The sequence below is a fragment of the Scaptodrosophila lebanonensis genome, unplaced genomic scaffold (assembly GCF_003285725.1).
Source record: "Scaptodrosophila lebanonensis strain 11010-0011.00,11010-0021.00 unplaced genomic scaffold, SlebRS2 tig00000096-arrow-pilon, whole genome shotgun sequence".
NCBI lineage: Eukaryota > Metazoa > Arthropoda > Insecta > Diptera > Drosophilidae > Scaptodrosophila > Scaptodrosophila lebanonensis.
This window is the reverse complement of record NW_022060567.1, coordinates 1,044,385-1,061,798: the sequence shown is the minus strand read 5'-3', so window position 1 is coordinate 1,061,798 and position 17,414 is coordinate 1,044,385. Positions and strand designations below refer to the sequence as shown.

At 38.7% G+C, this 17,414-nt stretch overlaps 5 protein-coding genes across 5 annotated transcripts; 3 read left to right on the top strand and 2 right to left on the bottom strand.

Annotated features, from left to right (window-relative positions):
* The first annotated feature begins 1,316 nt into the window (after positions 1-1,316).
* On the top strand, positions 1,317-4,533 carry LOC115627669 (probable basic-leucine zipper transcription factor Q). The gene is made up of 4 exons (XM_030523410.1): positions 1,317-1,554; positions 1,594-1,666; positions 3,243-3,376; positions 3,407-4,533. Exons 1-4 carry the CDS (start codon positions 1,317-1,319, stop codon positions 4,501-4,503), a joined length of 1,542 nt encoding a protein of 513 aa, XP_030379270.1. The 3' UTR covers positions 4,504-4,533.
* Positions 4,534-4,744: 211 nt separating this feature from the next.
* LOC115627569 (peroxisomal membrane protein PEX14) lies at positions 4,745-12,255 on the top strand. Its single transcript, XM_030523293.1, has 3 exons — positions 4,745-5,324; positions 7,715-7,917; positions 12,108-12,255. The coding sequence occupies exons 1-3, from the start codon at positions 4,769-4,771 to the stop codon at positions 12,156-12,158; spliced, it is 810 nt and encodes a 269-aa protein (XP_030379153.1). The 5' UTR covers positions 4,745-4,768; the 3' UTR covers positions 12,159-12,255.
* On the bottom strand, positions 12,183-12,797 carry LOC115627667. Its single transcript, XM_030523409.1, has 2 exons — positions 12,492-12,797; positions 12,183-12,435 (listed from the first exon to the last, which is right to left on the bottom strand). Exons 1-2 carry the CDS (start codon positions 12,795-12,797, stop codon positions 12,250-12,252), a joined length of 492 nt encoding a protein of 163 aa, XP_030379269.1. The 3' UTR covers positions 12,183-12,249.
* A 424-nt stretch (positions 12,798-13,221) lies between these two features.
* Positions 13,222-14,971, bottom strand: LOC115627562 (smad nuclear-interacting protein 1). Its single transcript, XM_030523283.1, has 2 exons — positions 14,310-14,971; positions 13,222-14,254 (listed from the first exon to the last, which is right to left on the bottom strand). The coding sequence occupies exons 1-2, from the start codon at positions 14,933-14,935 to the stop codon at positions 13,534-13,536; spliced, it is 1,347 nt and encodes a 448-aa protein (XP_030379143.1). The 5' UTR covers positions 14,936-14,971; the 3' UTR covers positions 13,222-13,533.
* Positions 14,972-15,137: 166 nt separating this feature from the next.
* Positions 15,138-17,028, top strand: LOC115627567. Its single transcript, XM_030523291.1, has 3 exons — positions 15,138-15,470; positions 15,550-15,636; positions 15,692-17,028. Exons 1-3 carry the CDS (start codon positions 15,411-15,413, stop codon positions 15,974-15,976), a joined length of 432 nt encoding a protein of 143 aa, XP_030379151.1. The 5' UTR covers positions 15,138-15,410; the 3' UTR covers positions 15,977-17,028.
* The last annotated feature ends 386 nt before the right edge of the window (positions 17,029-17,414 follow it).

Genomic DNA, 17,414 nt, shown 5'->3' with positions numbered 1-17,414 from the left:
AATTATAATTTAATATAATTATAATTTTGCGACTCCTAAAATAAAGTGATTATATTTTTCTCACTCTATTTTTACTTATGGCCTGATCCGTTTAAAGTTTTAGTTTCTTAATTACATAATGTGGATTTATTAAAATTTATCGCATCATTCATATCATTTGTACGATGAGTTCAAAGAATTCTGCTTCAAGCCAATTAAATATATTTTTTTGTCAATGTTCTCAACTCTGCTAAAGCCCTGAGTGAGTTCATTTATCATGCATTCTCCGTTATTCTTGTGGTCTCTTTGGTCACCGGAATACCAATATAGACTAAGAAATTCGTGTACTTACTATATGTGCAGACTTGTACTATTCTATATTTATGTTAAACTTTTTGTTTAGAGCGCATTCACAGTTCACAATGGAATTACCGCTAAGCCATTTGTGGTATTCACCGGCATTGTTTGCTTTGTATTTTAATAGCCTCTAGTTATTGTTGCTTACGACGCAATCGATGGGCGGTGGGTGTTGGTTGGTGGGTGTGGGTTTAGAACCAAGCTGTTTGTTGCCGGAGTAGGAGCGGTATATCAGACGAATATGCAAATGTTATGGCAAGGCACAAACGTAACCGGGTGGGACGAATGTCAAAGAAGATGTACCAGTTACAATAGTTAACGACATGAAAACTATTAATTTTTCTATTGGCAGACGGGCCGAGAGGGCATGCCACATCTGATCCGATCCAACCCTACCCTATCCTTATCCAACTAACTGAGGCCCAACCCACATTTACCAGCACTTAACTGAATACATAATGCTGTTTTGTTTAGGTACTCGTCAATTGAATTGGGATTGCAGTTATACATATGTATGTACATACATATGTAGCTCGTAACTGAAATAAGAGGGTGACGGCGAGGGCAATGGAGGCAAGGATGGGGAATGGGGAATGCATGGACTTATTTCATTTCGATGTCAAACAAACGACAACGAATCGCTGCCTGACGTGATAACAAAAACCGCAAGTTGTTGCTAAACAGAACTTGTATTTTGTTGTACTTATATTGTGATTGTGTGTCGCTCACTCAATCAATGAACATAATTTGCAGTACCACTGTAGTTTTTGTGCCTCGGAGAGGAGAGTATGGGGAAGCCATATTATATAAGTGGCGTACATATAGTTACAAACATATTTGATTAGGCTTCTAATAGCGATGTCTGACATCGTCCCTACTGCTGCAGCCTAGTTTGACGGAACGTCTCAGCGCAGCCGGTTCGATTGTCGCGCCTCAAAGAAACACAAGTTTTGATACTTAATAATCAAAAAGAGTTGGACATGGCTTCGACAAAGCTGCGACGGGATTTCAGTAGTCTTATGGTCTCAGGCAGGCCAATGCAATTAGGAGATAGGTTTGTCCCTCAGCTGACGATGCGTCGCATCTATAGTACCAAGGGGTTGCAAGCTGAACGCTACCGGCATGAGATCGCCAATCACTATCGCGACTATAAGATGCAACCCCAGCAGAGCATTTTTCAGCGCCGTCGTCGCCGGCCGATGCCATGTCGTCCACGACGTCCACTTTATCACATGGGCGTGGCAGTGGATGCGGTAGAAGCGGCGTCATTAAAGTCCCAATATGCCCAGTATCGTGGGGTGCTGCCCACGCATGTGCACTACTTTCCCAGGTACATACATACATATGTATATACATACATACATACAAATATGCATATATACATATCTAAATATATGCATATCTACATATGTACAAGCGCAAGAGGTGGTTCTATTGTAAATATTTTTCCTTTTTGTTATTATTGTTGTGGCGGTTGATGTTGGCAGTAATTTGATTGAGTCGTCGTCGGTTTTGTCGGTGTTATTGGCGTTGTCGGCAGGAGGAGTGGTGCCTTGTGTGTGGAGTGGTGGTCTTGTGCTTGTTGTGCTTGGGCGTGGGCGTCGTGGCCATAAATATAGGTTGGGTTTAATTGACCTGAGTGGGGCACTGCTTTGAAGTTGCGATAGAATTACTGTCGCATCTCTAGCTCGACCTTCTACGCTCTACCGCTTGTTTGGCTGTCAAGGTCGCAACGTCAGACATGCAAGGGTTACAAACGTTAGAATGGTTAATGCAATTAACTCCCTTACGTGGGAAACTTAATTTCATCTGTTTAGATACTATTTAAAGAGGGTCTTAACTGCCACAACCCTCATTACATTGCAGTTCCCCCATATAGCAGTAATTTTTGTTCCTTAGCTTTGCCTGGGTTCAATGAACATTAACATCATAATATACAAAATTATTGTTCTATTATACTGTTTCTTCCTATGGAAACTATATATAATAATTATTTTGTATATCGCTTGTAATAAACATGGTTCAACATGTAATTTTCTTTCTATGCTATACTCTGTATCCAAAAGCTAAAAGGATGAAGGAACAAAGTATAAACGCCAAATGCAAAAATATAGTATATAGTATTTCTAATAATAGTCATTAGTCAACAATGATCCGAAGTTTTATCAAATTCGGTGCACTATATCATATATTTAGCTGCCATGGGCACAATCGTAGTACTATAAACTTTTCTGTTTGTTTCGATAACGTATTAAGTATTTGATATGTGCACAAAAGTTTGTTCAAGTTGAAGTTTCGCAGAGAAAGACGCCCTTAACGTTCTGCTCCCCCTAAATATCTGTTAAAATCATTTTAGCTTTTGGACCCGTTGAAACATTTCTTCACGCTACTACCAACATATTCTATAAAAGTTACCGATTTATGTTCTAAACCATTTCTTCCAATGGGAATAAATTATAATACTAAGCTCATCAAGCATGGATCTTCATCTCGATTAATCTTGCACTCCAATTCTACAACGAATGATCCCAAAAATCTATGATATTTGTATTCATATGTTATTTTAAAAACGAAGAAGTACAAGCGAAGGGGTTATGAAAGCTTCGCACACTATTCTAAAGCTATTTTTATGTAACTTTTTTTTTGTAAAGTCACCGTTGATTTCCAATTCCTGTACAGTGTGAATCGTAGAAGAGCCCAAAACCCATAGTTTAATTAATGCATTATATATTTAGATAGGCAGTATATTTTTAGGGAGAGGGCAGGCCAATAGTCCTAACTAACGATTTGTTTGGAAACCCCCACATACATACACACTAATATAACTACATACGTGTTTGTATTTGCTGTAATTAACATTGCAACCCTCCGTGTCCCACTTATGGGGCGCCTTCCACTAATTACAGATTCGCCGATACGTATGCGCCCCGTGGGCGACAAACTATTTGCACTGCCGAGCCACCGGACGAAACGTACAACGACGCGGTGCGTCGCATAAGAAGTGCACAGAGTTGTGAGGAATTGAAGGTGCTTGTAGAGCGCCAACTATCCTGACATAGGGCCGCGTCAGCAGCGGGAACGACAACGACAATTAGAGCAAGTGGGCAGCGGCAACGACAACAACAACGACAAAGACGACAAAGCGGTAAAAGAGCGGAGACTACGACTACAAAGCCGTGGAGGAGGAGGGGGAGGAGGGAACGGCATGAGAGCGATGACGACAACGAGGCGGCTAACGACAATAGTCTTCAGCTTGGTCATGGCGATGGCAGTGCCGGTAGCCGTGGTAGTTATGAGCATCAGCTGCTAAATATTAATACGGCAAAGGTGGAAAACCTACAACGGCCAACAGCGGCTCACAAAAATAACAACAATAGCAACAACAACAGTGTGCAACGCGTTGACTTCTACACATACTTGCAACTGGCCAGCGCGTACTATGAACAGGGGTTGCATGCCAATATCAAGTACTTGCAATCGATTGGGGCGCGTAATGCAATAAGGCGGCAGCAGCAACAAAAGCAACAGCAGCAAGAGGAACATTTACAGCAGCAGCAACGGCAACATCGACAACGTCACGATAGTGTACAGTATTTTTCATTCTGCCCCTGGCAGCAGCACCAAGCAGTTGACAATTTTCATAACGGTGATGATTATAATAACAGTGAATTGTACCTGAGCAATACAAAGGCACATGGTGATCTAGATGCTGATGCTATACGTGTTCATATAACACCTGTGCACCGTACAGACATAGGCGCAGACGTAGGAGCAGACGCATCAATCACAGCCACAATCACAGACAAGATTATGTGTGATTTCACCTGGCAGCAGGGCACCGATACAAACACAAACAGTAACAATAACAGCAGTAGCAGCAGTAACGGTAACTCAAACGGCAACCTAACAGCCATTAAGTCAAAAACGACAACAAACCTCGATCAACAACACAAGTTGTATGAAATTATCGATAACCTGAGCCAATTGAGCGTGAGCGATTACGGCTGCGATACGCAACTGCCAAAAATCACGTTGACCGATTGCACTCAACAGGCAGCAGCGGCACTCGGTTTTAGTTTGAGTCTCAGCGGTAATTTTGATATTATTGCCAGCAAATTGCAAATACCCAACGAAGTGGATTATCGCAGCGAAGCTAGACCACCGTAGGCAATCACATATATAAAACCAAACATACATACATACATACATATACAAATACATGCGTATGTATTTAGATCTAGACAACAAAATTTTCAATACGATTGCAGTTAATTGCGAAAAATTGCGGGAGAAGAAAACGAGGCAAAAATACATAAAAGCAAAGCCAAACAAACAAAAAGCGCTGCGCACGTCAGCGGAAATCGTTTATATGCAAACGACAAACCAAACAACAAACGACTTTTAAACTATCGGCGTATTTGGTGTTCGAACAATGGTTGTTGCTGCCGTTCAATGTTATAGAACAAGCGAAAATACAGCATCAGAAACAACAGCAACACTAACAACGACATCGGCGACGTCGTTTTCAGACGCGAATAGTAACTGTTCAGATTTTGAAGCATTAAGAACCAAAAACGCTGAGAGGCAACAAGCAACTGCAGAAGTGGCCGTTACGAACTGCAACAACAACAACAATCACAACATTGATAAACATAATACATCCAGCAACATTAACAACAACATGTCTGATACAATAGATGCAACCACCGCTACCACAGCCACCACAAACCCAGTCGTTGTAGCCGCCACCAACACCATGAAACCCCCTACAGCCGCAACAGCCGCAGCCGGTACGCCCAGTACGGTCGACCCTCCAAATGCACTCACGAAAAGTGCAGTGAGCCAGCGTAACGTGGATATCAGAATCGAGAAGACATCCAACGTGGAGGCGGCCACACAACAGCTTACAAAAAAAGTGCTAAAACTAGATCTGGGCGGCAAGAATCTGGATGAATATTCACTCAAGTCGCCAAAGTCACCAATCGCGGGTAAGTGGGACAAATCCTAATTGGCATAGTAGTAATTACCATTTCAAATATGTCTCTATGACGCTAAAGCTATACGTAGGTATTGTCGAGGTAACAATCCATCGATACATTAAATCAACAGTTTTCCGCAAGATCTTCATTGATATACAATTTTTTAATGAACCCTATTTTTGTAAAAGTCTTCATTTAATGGGATTCCCAGTTTTGTTAGTGTATTTCTTTAAATACGTAATTCTTATAGCACATTAAATTAAAATTAAAAAAAATTGTTTCATTATAAACAATATTTTTTCTGTGTTGGTAAGAAACAAAATATTTATACATTTTTCTTGATTTTAACCTAGTCAATATAATAAAAGGGAATACATGATTACAATATTTTTCATATTATATTATAAATTGTGGACTAAGGTTTTCAAAATATATTTTTTCATTTGTCTCTGGAAGGGATTCAATTAGTTTGAAAGTAGATTTGGCGAAACGTAGAGTGTGTATATAAATTAACAATTATTATACAGGGTGCGCCATCTTTTATGTCGGTATGTAAACATTGAATATCTTTGAAAATAAACAACCGATTTTCAAGTATGAGATATTTTTATTTAATTTGGTTCTGTACACTTTCTTGAACTGAGGTTTTCAACACTGGTCTACTCAAGTCAATCGGTTCACTAATGAGAAAGTTATAAAGTTATTGAATATTTACATACCGATATAAAAGATGGCGAACCCTGTATATCTTTATCAAGCTGAGATTATTTATTTAAAATACTTTGAATAGCAAACTATAGTAAAAGTCTGAAAAATTTGTTAAAGCTTAGTTTCCCTGTTTGTGCACTACTTGCTGTTGTACAAAACTGATCTACCACACACAGCCGCATTTCCACACGTGCCTTATACATAAGTAAATACTATGAGTTGATGAATTTTGTATGAATAGAATCGAGAAGCAAGAACATGTGTGCATACATACATATGTATGTGTGTATGGTATATCAAATTTATTGTCGCTGGCTCCCAGGTTATCGTAGTTCAATTTGTTTTTATTTCCTTTGCTTGATGTTTGTGGTCATATCAATGAATCACAATCAAAGCAAAAAAGCGAAAAGAATCAAATTATTAAAAACAAAGCATCACATACGAATGCTTTACATAAATGCCCGTTCATGGGTTAATTTATTGCCAGACAGGCAATTACTTTGAGCACAAAATTTTTGGTATTTCAAAAGAATTCAATATAAATACCATCAACATAACGTTAATTCAATTAAATAATAACCCTGTACTAAAATATAGTTGTCTGCTTACATAAACGGTGAAAAGACAGATATTTTATGGTTAGGAGCAAGAACTCCTTATGCAATGATGGGAGGAAAAGCGAAATATTTAGCTGGAAACTAAAGTCAGATGCACGTAAACTCCTAGTTGTTAATTATACTCTGTGCATGAAATGTACAAGAGTATATTAGGTTTGCGAGAGCTGAAAATGTAACAGGCAGAAGGAGGCGTGGCAGACCCCACAAAGTATATACATATATTCTTGATCAGCATGGCGAGACGAGTATTTAGCCCTGTATGTCTGTCTGTCTTTCCGTCTGTCCGTATGAACACCTGGATCTCAGAGACTATAAGACCTAGGGACACCAAATGTTAGTCCCAGGTGCCTTATATGAATACGCAGAAAATGGGTATTTCATTTAATTATTATAAGTCCAAATGCCAAGTTTTATCATGATAGGCCGATTTAACAGGAAGTTCTAGCCATATATGTACATAAGACCAAGTAGTGCCCGCAGCTGTTGTTGTTGTTACTGCTTTGCTCAGGCACACGAGACACACACAGGCACACACAAATACACACATACACGGATAATTATTCTACACATATACATATGAACAGAGTATTTCAAAGTCGGGATACCCGACTTTAGCTTCTCTACTTGTTTTTTTTAATTCTCTTACTTTTTTTAATTTCTCTACTTGTTTTTTTAATTCTCTTACTTTTTTAATTTCTATAATTATTGTAAACATATGTACAGAGTATTTTAAAGTCGGCACACCCGACTTTAGCTTTTTTACTTGTTTTTTATTCTGTCTATATTCACATACGATTAGTTTTCAAAACTAATTGGTCTTTGTGTCAGCCGTCTCGTGGTCAAGATAAATTAAAAGCAATGAGATGTATTTTCATATAATCCGACAAATGTGTCTATGTTTACAAAGCGATATTTATCACGAAAATTTTTTGAGAGCTTGCATGCAAATAATTTTCAAGTCTGACCACAGCTTTAGCTTAGCTTAGTGGCTATACATTGTATTTGTTCTTCTTTACTAATTACCTAGTAATGGCCGTGTACACTTGTTTCTTTTTATTAACATATCATTGACAGCCCGTTTGCCGCATCAAACATCGTTGACATCATCGGTGGACGTCGAGGATCGCAAAACATTACGAGAGGCCTTATATCAGGGTATTTTTCATCGACATCGTCGCACTATATTCGCCGTGGGCAGCTTCCTGCGCATGCTGCGCAGTCGCAACTCGCAATATAACACAATTCGCAGCTCGTCTGAGGGCGAGGACATCGATGAGGTTAGATAAGAATATATATACAACATACATAGTACATGCGCACCAACACTCAACCCAACCCAACCCAACCCACACAAACACACTCATGGGCCAGAGATGTCACTATGAGGAGGGACAGGGACAACCACAACGACAATCGTTGCAACAAACAGCAACAAAGTAGCCAGCCACTCTTAAAACAACCAACCAACCAACCAACTCAACTAACTTAGTCAGCCTTAAAATTGTCGTTGGTTGATGTTGTAAGCCGGGCAGACGCTCACAATCACTAGGACAGGCGTGCTTTTATTATTTTTGTTGTTTGTTATACATATGTATGTACGAGTGTGTACTATATGTATGTATGTACGCGCATGCTAACCCATTAGAGTTCTGCATAGTCTGGCGTTGAGCGAATATTAATTTTCATTTGAACACAGTTATGTGTGTGTGACTCCTTTGCCACATGACTCGGTGGTGAACCGTAAAAAGTTGAGAAAAGAGACACTTCGTCAACAAATTACAACTTTATTCGAACGGTTTTATTTTGCACCAACTTTTTACTACTCGTATTACAATGTTGTCATAAAGTTGCTCCCCACAAATCTATTTATATGAATATACTTTGGTTATTTGCCTTCCTCTGTTGTAATTAAAATCAATAAGAATTTTACAATTATTTTATTGATATACTACAGTTCATTCATCCCTTTGATATGTTTACCCTGCTTGTGTGCTTTCGAAAATTTCTACAGTCTTAGAGTTACATAACTCGTTCAGATTTACATATATTTTAAATTTACAAATATCTGCTAAGAAACGAGAATTTGTTTTGTCTCTGTAGGAATCTCTGCAAATATTTTTGTATTTAATATAAAAATCACACTGTATTTTTGTCTTATAAACATTACCCGTAAGAGATGCATCACTGCTCGGACCTAGTATCCTTTGTTTTCAAACTCCTTTTGCATAGTTTTATTTGGTACAGTTTTTCACTTTTCCCGGGCGCCATGTATTGGCATGAAGACTCTTATGGTCATTAGAAGGTTTCATTATTCTCAGGTATCCGCGATATTAGGCCGTTAAAGGTTGTAATTCTTGATTTTGTTAAGGAGTTCAAAATCAAGGTCCATTTGCTTAATTGGTTGTGTAAATTGTTGGTTGATGGGACTTTTCCTATCATGTACCTTATATTTTTTTTTTTTTCAAAATCCGCGTTAATACTAGCCAATAAATGATATTTGCATAGCGTATGGTTTCACATAATGTAGCTTAGACTTATTTCCCATAGAGTTGATTTATGCAGGACTCTAATGCGTTTGTAGAAACATACTTAATATATGTATACATACACATATGTACATACATCCATAAGTACATAGCTCTTGTATATTTGATGAGCGCACGGTACATGTAGTTATAATAGATATTTGTTAAAAATTGTGCAATGTATGTTATTATTACATATGTATATATTATTGTTGCGTATGTGAATCCCACACACTGGATAAACCTTAAAATCGAAATTTATTTTGGAGCCCAAAGTTGTACCAAGTTGTGTACTTTGCAACCATAAGACTAGCCGACGTTGTGTTAGCATATAGAGAGCCATATTAGTTGTATGTATGTGTCTTATAGGAAGATTCACACATTCGTACGCACATGCCTACATATACATACATATGTATGTACATATGCTTGTATTATATACATATGTAAGTGTGTGAGTGTAGCTAACGTATCGAGCTGGGCAATTGTCAATCAATGCCTACTTTTCGGACGCGCAAATCAATGCGATTTAAATGCATTTATTGTACTGAGCAGCTGTTCCATTTCAATGCATTCCGCCTCAAATCATTCCAAGAATTTCCTTCACACAAAGCAACTGTAACTGAAACTGCAGCTACAACTGCCTTTTCCATGGTGTGTTGTGGTGGTGGTGTTATGTTAGTGATGGTACTGTGGATGGTGGTGCCAAAGACATCACCGAGCTCGAACTCACGCTGACCTGACCCCCTTGGCAAGTCCGATAAGTGTGAGGCGAGCCTTGGCGTGCGTCAGACTAACGTCAAAGCCGCTGCAGCTTATCAGGCAGCGCGAAGCAAAACAAAACCAATGACATAGTACTATACATAGTCACACACAGAGACACATACACCTACATGCCAATTGAAAACGAAACCACAAATATTATGACATTGTCTTGGTAGTGCGCTTGACCCAAACCGCATCCCATTATTGTTGCCTTGTCTCATTCGCCCCCTCTCCTCTGTCACTGTTTAAGCTGTAAGCTGATCTGAACACGCCTTATTACATATACATAGACCTATATATAACAACATATACATAGATATATAAATATACTAAGTAGTTGTTAATGCCTTCATAATTAAACTATTTATGCATTTGTGACTAACAACTGAAGAAAAGGAATTTGTATGTGCGTGTGTAGCAATCTACAGATATAGTAAATACCACTAAGTCGGTATATATATGTATGTACTTGCATATACTATGTGTATATTGTATACATGCACACATACATACATACATAAGTATGTATGTATAATATTGCATTTTGTATTTTACAGCCAAGTGTGAATTCTCATTAATTACGCGCAGTTGTGGTTTAGTTTTCACTCTTGTTGTTGCTGTCGTTTTTATTGCATTTTTTTTTTTATTATTGCATTATTTGTGTCATTATTGTCTGTCAAAAGGGAACAAAACTTTTAAAGCAGCAACGTTTTGCAAACTTTGATATGCATACATAAATATAAGAAAACAAAAATGAACTAAAATACCAAATAAAAAAGGATGAAGAGACAAACTTATACTAAATTATACATTTACATACATACATTTCTGTAGTTAATATATTGATAATATATGTATGTGAGTAAACAGCCATAAGCCATACACACACACATATATGCATACGTACATACATACATGCATTTATATTGAGGCAATTTTGACGCACATATGTACATACATGCATTTATATGTATGTACTTTGTATGTACATATTTACATGCGCACGCTATGCTGCAATGCTATCTACACCCACAATCCTACATGCATATATACTATATATACATATACATACATATATAGTATGTATGTATGTAGTCAGATTTAGTTTTGCACCGGCCGCGCTATGCCTCTATGGTAGTATGTTGTAGTATTTGGATCGGAGGAATACAAAAAAATGTATGCTTATACAACAATATGTATAATATATTTTAGAGCGTTTTTTGTTTATGTACCTTTAGAGCTATACATACATACATACCTAATTATTGTTAGCTACATACATACACATGTGTACTAGTTAAGGTAATTTTGTACAGAGACGTAACTAATATACAAAAATACATTAAACCATGATAAAAACAAAACAAAAAGAACTACAATTTTTGATCTTTATTATTATAGCTAACATAGTATATTAAGTAATTTTGTAATAAACTCCCAAAACCAATGCTAGTATTTAGTTCCTATTCCATGACTTTAATGTTTTTTAATGTGGAAATAAGGGTAACAAATCATCTATCTATTCAGTCAAATAAAACCTCGCGATTTTATTATATGAGGATGATGCCAATTTGTTGGACTTTCAATTGCTATTTTGAGTAGCCTTTCAGGATATTAACAGGCTTAGAAAATGCGTTTGTCTAAGTCTTTTGCAGTCTTTTAAACTTTATGCCTTCATGATTATGGTGCAAGAACTATCCTTTGTATAACTCAATTTTAACAGGAATGACAACGTCGCTCTTAATTAACAAGTACAATATAGTTCCACATTTAAAGAGATCAATATTTTATCAACAGCTTTTAAAGTACCACTGTTCTTATTTTCTTCCTCAACTAAGAGTTTGAGTTTATAAAAAAGGTATAAAAAGGGACCTACATAACAAGCTAAGAAATAGTAAGTATACGAGAGTTTCGGGACGAATGATCCTCAATCAATTGCTCAATTTACCTGATCTCTGCGGTCAAATAAGGAAAATTGTTGACATGATCTGAATCATATATTTTTTAAAACATGTTTATTATACGGTTCTGGTGATGTTGTCGTATAGTCGCATGCACTGGTTCAAATATTTTCTGTCTAGCGGTATAGGGTCAAATATTTTACCATACATACCTCCGTTATATATACGGCGTTATATAAATTATATGAAATTTAACATTCTCTTTCACTTTTACAGTTTCTTAAGGCACGGAAACTTTTAAAATTATCGCACTTCTTCGATCGCTAAGAAAGGTTCGGAATCAAATTTGAATAAGTTTGTAAATGCATATTTATTATACTCTTGGAATTCATCAATAAACTAAACAGTTGGAGCTTTATTATCCGAATAACATGTGTTCTTGAGGCTGCTGTTGCTGGCCCAACAGATTGGGCCATTGCCAGCCGGGCAGGGGTGGCAATGTAAACGGTGCAAGTGGCAGTCGTGGAAAGGTCAGCGGTGGCAAGGACATGGGCATTGACATTGACGGTAAATTACTGCCAAACTGTGCCAGGAGACTTTGCAACTGCAAAGATTCGATCATCACTAATAGAGAACTCTCTCACATCACCTCTCACTCACCTGAAGCGGATTCGAAGCAACCACATAGGTGTCATCATTGACTGCCTTTTGAATTTCTTCACGAATGACCGTCGTCTCCTTTAGGTTCTGAGGCGTTACTCGCACCTCGATGGGTGGGGCGTTCTGGAACTCGGGTTGCATAAGCCAGGAAGGCTGGACCACTTGGCGGAGAAGACGCATCCGCGTCCCTATTGACGATGTGGGCGGCTGCTCATCGACTAGCAGCAGAGAAGAACTAACAGTACCAACCCAAAGACCCAGCCCCAAACCAATAAAGCTTCCCAGATAGAGTGTTGTTAGCTTCATGTTCTTGCACAGACGACTTGAGCTTTGTAATTAACTGTTCATACGTTGTGGGGGCCAGAAAATCGCCGTGCATTGTCATTTCTGTGTACTCAGCATTCCGTCGGCTTTTCTGACAATGCGCAGTGTGTTGTATAAACCAATACATCGAGTTGGGGTTGAGGGTCGCCTGCAGTCAATGCCATGGCTTATTATTTCAATATCTTTTGTCTTGTATTGTAACCGCAACCTTAGGCCATAACATAGTATTAACCTTGCGGTGGTGTCGTCGGTGTTCAATAAATATGAATAAATGTAGTTTTACTATGTGTGAAGATGTTTTAGTAGGCGGTTTTCCCTACACGAGCTGTACTAAAGTTAGCACGGACGCCATACAAGCTCAAAAAATTGAATATATTTCGATTTTGTAATTAATTTGAGAAATGAATTAATCGACAATATTACACACAATATTTTTAATTGTACATTTGAAAGAGATTTACAAAAATTGTAGAAAGAATGGCTTAATTGAAAAAAAAAACTTTTATGTTTGTGGCTGACATTTGGTGGATATAGTCGTAATACTAATTGATACGATTGAGTTTTAAAATTTAACTGCTTTATCTACACATATGAAGAGAATTTGAAACTAAAAACCTATATAAGAAAACCTTATTTTCATCTGACCACAATTAATCCAGACTAACAATTTTTCGGATGCCTTGTACGAGTGTGTTTGCTTCGAGGGTTATGTATATTTTTAAGGATTGGGTTCCGCTGGTATATCTTCGGGCTCCTCCTTTATGTGCACATCGTCATCCTCCTGGTCCTCCTTACTGTTCTCGTGCAGCAAAACATATTCCCGTGAACTGAAACCAAACTTAATGACATCCTTCTCCATTAGCTCGTAATATTTGCGCCCGTCAATTTTCTTATTGTTTAGAAACGTGCCATTTGCGGACTCCAAGTCGATGATGTAAAGGCGCACACGTTTTCCCAGAGTGCCATCCTCACGCTCGAAAGGAACCAAACGATATTGTAGAGCAGCATGCTGCTTTGAACAGCTGGGATGATCGACGGCTAGGTCAACAACTTTACGATCACGTCCGACTAGAAAGCAGCTTTGTCGATGTATGTGAAGAGTGGGAAGCGCGGTCTCACCCTTAAAGGGATATAAACGCCAGCGACGTTTCGGTTTTCGTGCTTCTAGCGGCTCTGAGTATTTAATCACGACTCCATTTACTTTGTTCGTATCTTCGGTGAGTGCGCCACTTAGACCGAAGTTGGGTTTCTCCTTCTCGATCGATTTTTCGTCATCAGGCGGAGGTGCTTTGTCATCGGACTGCTTGCCCCACTCATAGTGCTCCTCACCTCTGTTTCTGTCATCACGGCGCTGATGGTTACGACGTGGATTTGCGAAATCTCTATCCCTATTATCCCTGTTTCTTTGACGATCGCGGGGGCTGCGACTCCGGCTGCGTCTGAAAGATTTAACAACATAAACATAGCCAGTAAGACAAAGAGGGTGAGACTTACCGCTGAGGTCTTCGTTCATCATCGCGCCGGCGATCGCGGCGGTCGTTACTACGTCCACGCTGGCGTTGTGCCGGTGATCGTGGCCTCCGATCCCTGCTACGCTCCCGTGCGTTGCGCTCTCGTTGTATTTGATTATCACGATCTCGATCCCTCCCTCGTTCGTGACTACGCGAACGACTGCGTCGGCGTGACTTATTATTTCTGCTCGAATTATGTCGCTGTCCTCCACGTTCGGGACTGTCCCATCTGGAACGCTGCTCCTGCACTTTTGCCTCGTCTGTATATTCATCATTGGGTTGGTGTTTGGGGCGTTCGTCGCTGGGAAGAGCATGTTTTGTGGCTGACGTTTTCTTGCTTCGTTTCTTATGTTTAGGTGAAGCGGCCGATTTCCCACTGGATGAGTTAGATGATGAGCTGCTACTACTGCTGTCCGAACTGCTGCCTGAAGATGTTGAACTGTCCCGGGCCACTTTTCGTTTGCGCGTCTTGCTCTTCTGCTTTCCGGCTTCTTTTTTGGGTGCCTTATTTACTGTGGCGTTCGATTTCGCATTATCGCTGTTGGCCTGCGCTTCATCGTCGCTGTTTTTGATACGCTCCTTCATACGTATTTTTGACAATTTCACCATTTTCAAACAAATATAAAACACATTAACATCCAAAGCTTCGACTTCGGTTTATTGCTTTGAAATTATGCTATGGATGACATTGTTTGCGTGCAGCTTAAACAGCTGTTTTACTACCAATGTTATCGATACCAGCAATATAAAACACTATCGAGCGGCCACTCATCTGTGGGCAATGTCGTTGTGTGTCGTCTCGAAAACGCTGTGCAGGTGCTAGTGCATTTGCCACAGCCACTATCAGATAAGTTGCAACCTTTTGTGTGCAAAAACCAAAAACATATATTTGTTGAAACATGCTGTGCGTGTAATATACGCACGCTGTGTGCACGTGTGTGTGTGTCGTGCAGCGGGCAGAGCACCAAAGAGTTGCAATAGCAGCATTGCCGCTTCTTGTTCTCTTTGCCGTCATCGTGAAGGGCAAGGCCAATCCGAAACTAAACAAACTGCATTAAAAGTAAGCGCAGCGAAAAGCCTCACCATGACGCCATTCGATGATTTTGTGTACTTGATTAATCACGTTCTGCTGGGCGAGGAACCGGTAAGTATCATAGCCGTTTGGCAAAAGACGCATGCACACACATGCACATTTTTAATGCAATTGATTTTGTTCGTGGCAGACAATTGAGGACTTTATATTGTTGGTGGGCACACTGGTGGCTTTCATAGCGTTCATACTGTGGTGTTGTTTTCCCATACAGCCAAAGGTATATATTATTGCCCTGTATAAATGTGTAGTGAAACTAAGCTCCCCCTTTTCAGGAAACAGGACAACATCGCCAATTTTCGTGCAAAATCATACAAAATCACATCAAGGCGTTTGATGCGGCCACTAATACCGAAGGCAATGGCACTGCCGGCCTCAACGGTAATGCTGGCAACAGCGGCATCGGCGGAATGGGTATGGGCATGAGCATGGGGATGGGCATGGCAAACAACACGCAGTACAATAGCACCAGTGGCAGCAACAGTAGCAGTTACAGCAAAACCGGAACCATAGCAATGCATAATTATTATGTGAAAAACGGACATCATTGCTGCACCTAATAACCCAATGATGACCACAATTCATCACGGCTTATGGCTCTGGCTTTAAACTTTGACCAAGTCTTTGTTTGCAATGACTGCATGGTTTAAGTCGACGTTGCTAATTTTGTACCGTATTGTGTTTGGTTTCCCATACCACCCAACACATTCGTAGCCGCCATACCCTCACCATCCAACTGTTTTCACTCCATATCGCATTGAAGTCGGTCGGTCGTTTGTGCGGGTTGTCCGGTGGTCCGTCGCATTGTGCCAACTGGGTCGTTAAGGTGTACGTTGCTTACAGCTACGAATTTCGAATGAGCTTTTGTTTGTGTGCTCTATTCTTCAGCACAGAAATCCATAGTTTCACGTAGAGAGACTTTGAAATGCGGTCTATGCCCAATTTCATTTGGTTGCTTCGGCAACAATACGAACATAATTTGCAAGCGTGTTTTTTAATTGTAATTGCTCAGACTGATTTGTTCATAAATACACATATGTATGCATACACGTACACATGTATTAATGAAGGAAAAAACAAGAATACAAGTGAAAATCGTTAATAAACGATTAAATATGGCGAAAGTTTTTAAAACTTCATTTCTTGCATTTGTGGAAATACCAAAATTACTTGTAAAAAACAAAAGACAAGCAACTATTTCTAAGTATTTATTTATGTATTGTAAAGAAATAAACAAAATTTTCATATATATACATACATACATACATATATACGTTAATATATATTCATGTAAAAGTGAAAGCATTCGCTTATCCCCAAGACACTTGCAAACAATTCGTAGGCAAAGCAAAAACACAATTAAACTATTATAGGCAATATCTCTAAGATACAAAGATACTTACTACCGTGCGCAAGCATTATATATACATACATGCAAACATCATAAAAAAAAGAATATGTAACACCACAACCAACACAACTTTTCTCAAATTGCTAACGTTTTTTACGCATATATGTTGTATATGTTGAAACTGCAAAGTGTTTGATCTCATTTATAAACTTACTTTCGTGATTTACTAAAATGAAAAGAAACGCTACAAATCTCTGTAGAACAAAGGGTTATACGAATCCCTTTTAAAAAAAATCTACAACTGTGTTTTATTTAAATATTTCTCCCATATTTGTATATATTCGACCTGTATAATTGCTCAGACTTGTCAATCAACGGCTAGATTGATTTGGGAAAGGTATGTAATTATACATGAGGAACCGTTTTATCTATCTGTGCAACAATAACAAAAAAAACGCCTTGATTACATATTAATAGCCACTTAAATACGAACCATGCTATTATCTGCACTTACCTGATGGAATTATAATAATTTTCTCGTTTAAAAAGATTGTGGAATAATTATTTTCTATAATCAAATAAACGGCTGCTGCTTCAGTAATAATTGTCTTATAATTTATTTATAAATTAATAACAAACATATCAGG

Bases quoted from the DNA above. Each gene is read 5' to 3' on its own strand.
- LOC115627669 (XM_030523410.1), top strand. From the start codon at position 1,317: ATGGCTTCGACAAAGCTGCGACGGGATTTCAGTAGTCTTATGGTCTCA. The intron at 1,555-1,593 runs GTCCACTTTATC...TGGATGCGGTAG, and splicing joins GATGCCATGTCGTCCACGAC to AAGCGGCGTCATTAAAGTCC. The intron at 1,667-3,242 runs GTACATACATAC...CACTAATTACAG, and splicing joins CATGTGCACTACTTTCCCAG to ATTCGCCGATACGTATGCGC.
- LOC115627569 (XM_030523293.1), top strand. From the start codon at position 4,769: ATGGTTGTTGCTGCCGTTCAATGTTATAGAACAAGCGAAAATACAGCA. The intron at 5,325-7,714 runs GTAAGTGGGACA...TATCATTGACAG, and splicing joins GCCAAAGTCACCAATCGCGG to CCCGTTTGCCGCATCAAACA. The intron at 7,918-12,107 runs GTTAGATAAGAA...TCACTTTTACAG, and splicing joins AGGGCGAGGACATCGATGAG to TTTCTTAAGGCACGGAAACT.
- LOC115627667 (XM_030523409.1), bottom strand. From the start codon at position 12,797: ATGAAGCTAACAACACTCTATCTGGGAAGCTTTATTGGTTTGGGGCTG. The intron at 12,436-12,491 runs GTGAGTGAGAGG...GAATCTTTGCAG, and splicing joins TTGCTTCGAATCCGCTTCAG to TTGCAAAGTCTCCTGGCACA.
- LOC115627562 (XM_030523283.1), bottom strand. From the start codon at position 14,935: ATGGTGAAATTGTCAAAAATACGTATGAAGGAGCGTATCAAAAACAGC. The intron at 14,255-14,309 runs GTAAGTCTCACC...TAAATCTTTCAG, and splicing joins GATGAACGAAGACCTCAGCG to ACGCAGCCGGAGTCGCAGCC.
- LOC115627567 (XM_030523291.1), top strand. From the start codon at position 15,411: ATGACGCCATTCGATGATTTTGTGTACTTGATTAATCACGTTCTGCTG. The intron at 15,471-15,549 runs GTAAGTATCATA...TGTTCGTGGCAG, and splicing joins TTCTGCTGGGCGAGGAACCG to ACAATTGAGGACTTTATATT. The intron at 15,637-15,691 runs GTATATATTATT...CCCCCTTTTCAG, and splicing joins GTTTTCCCATACAGCCAAAG to GAAACAGGACAACATCGCCA.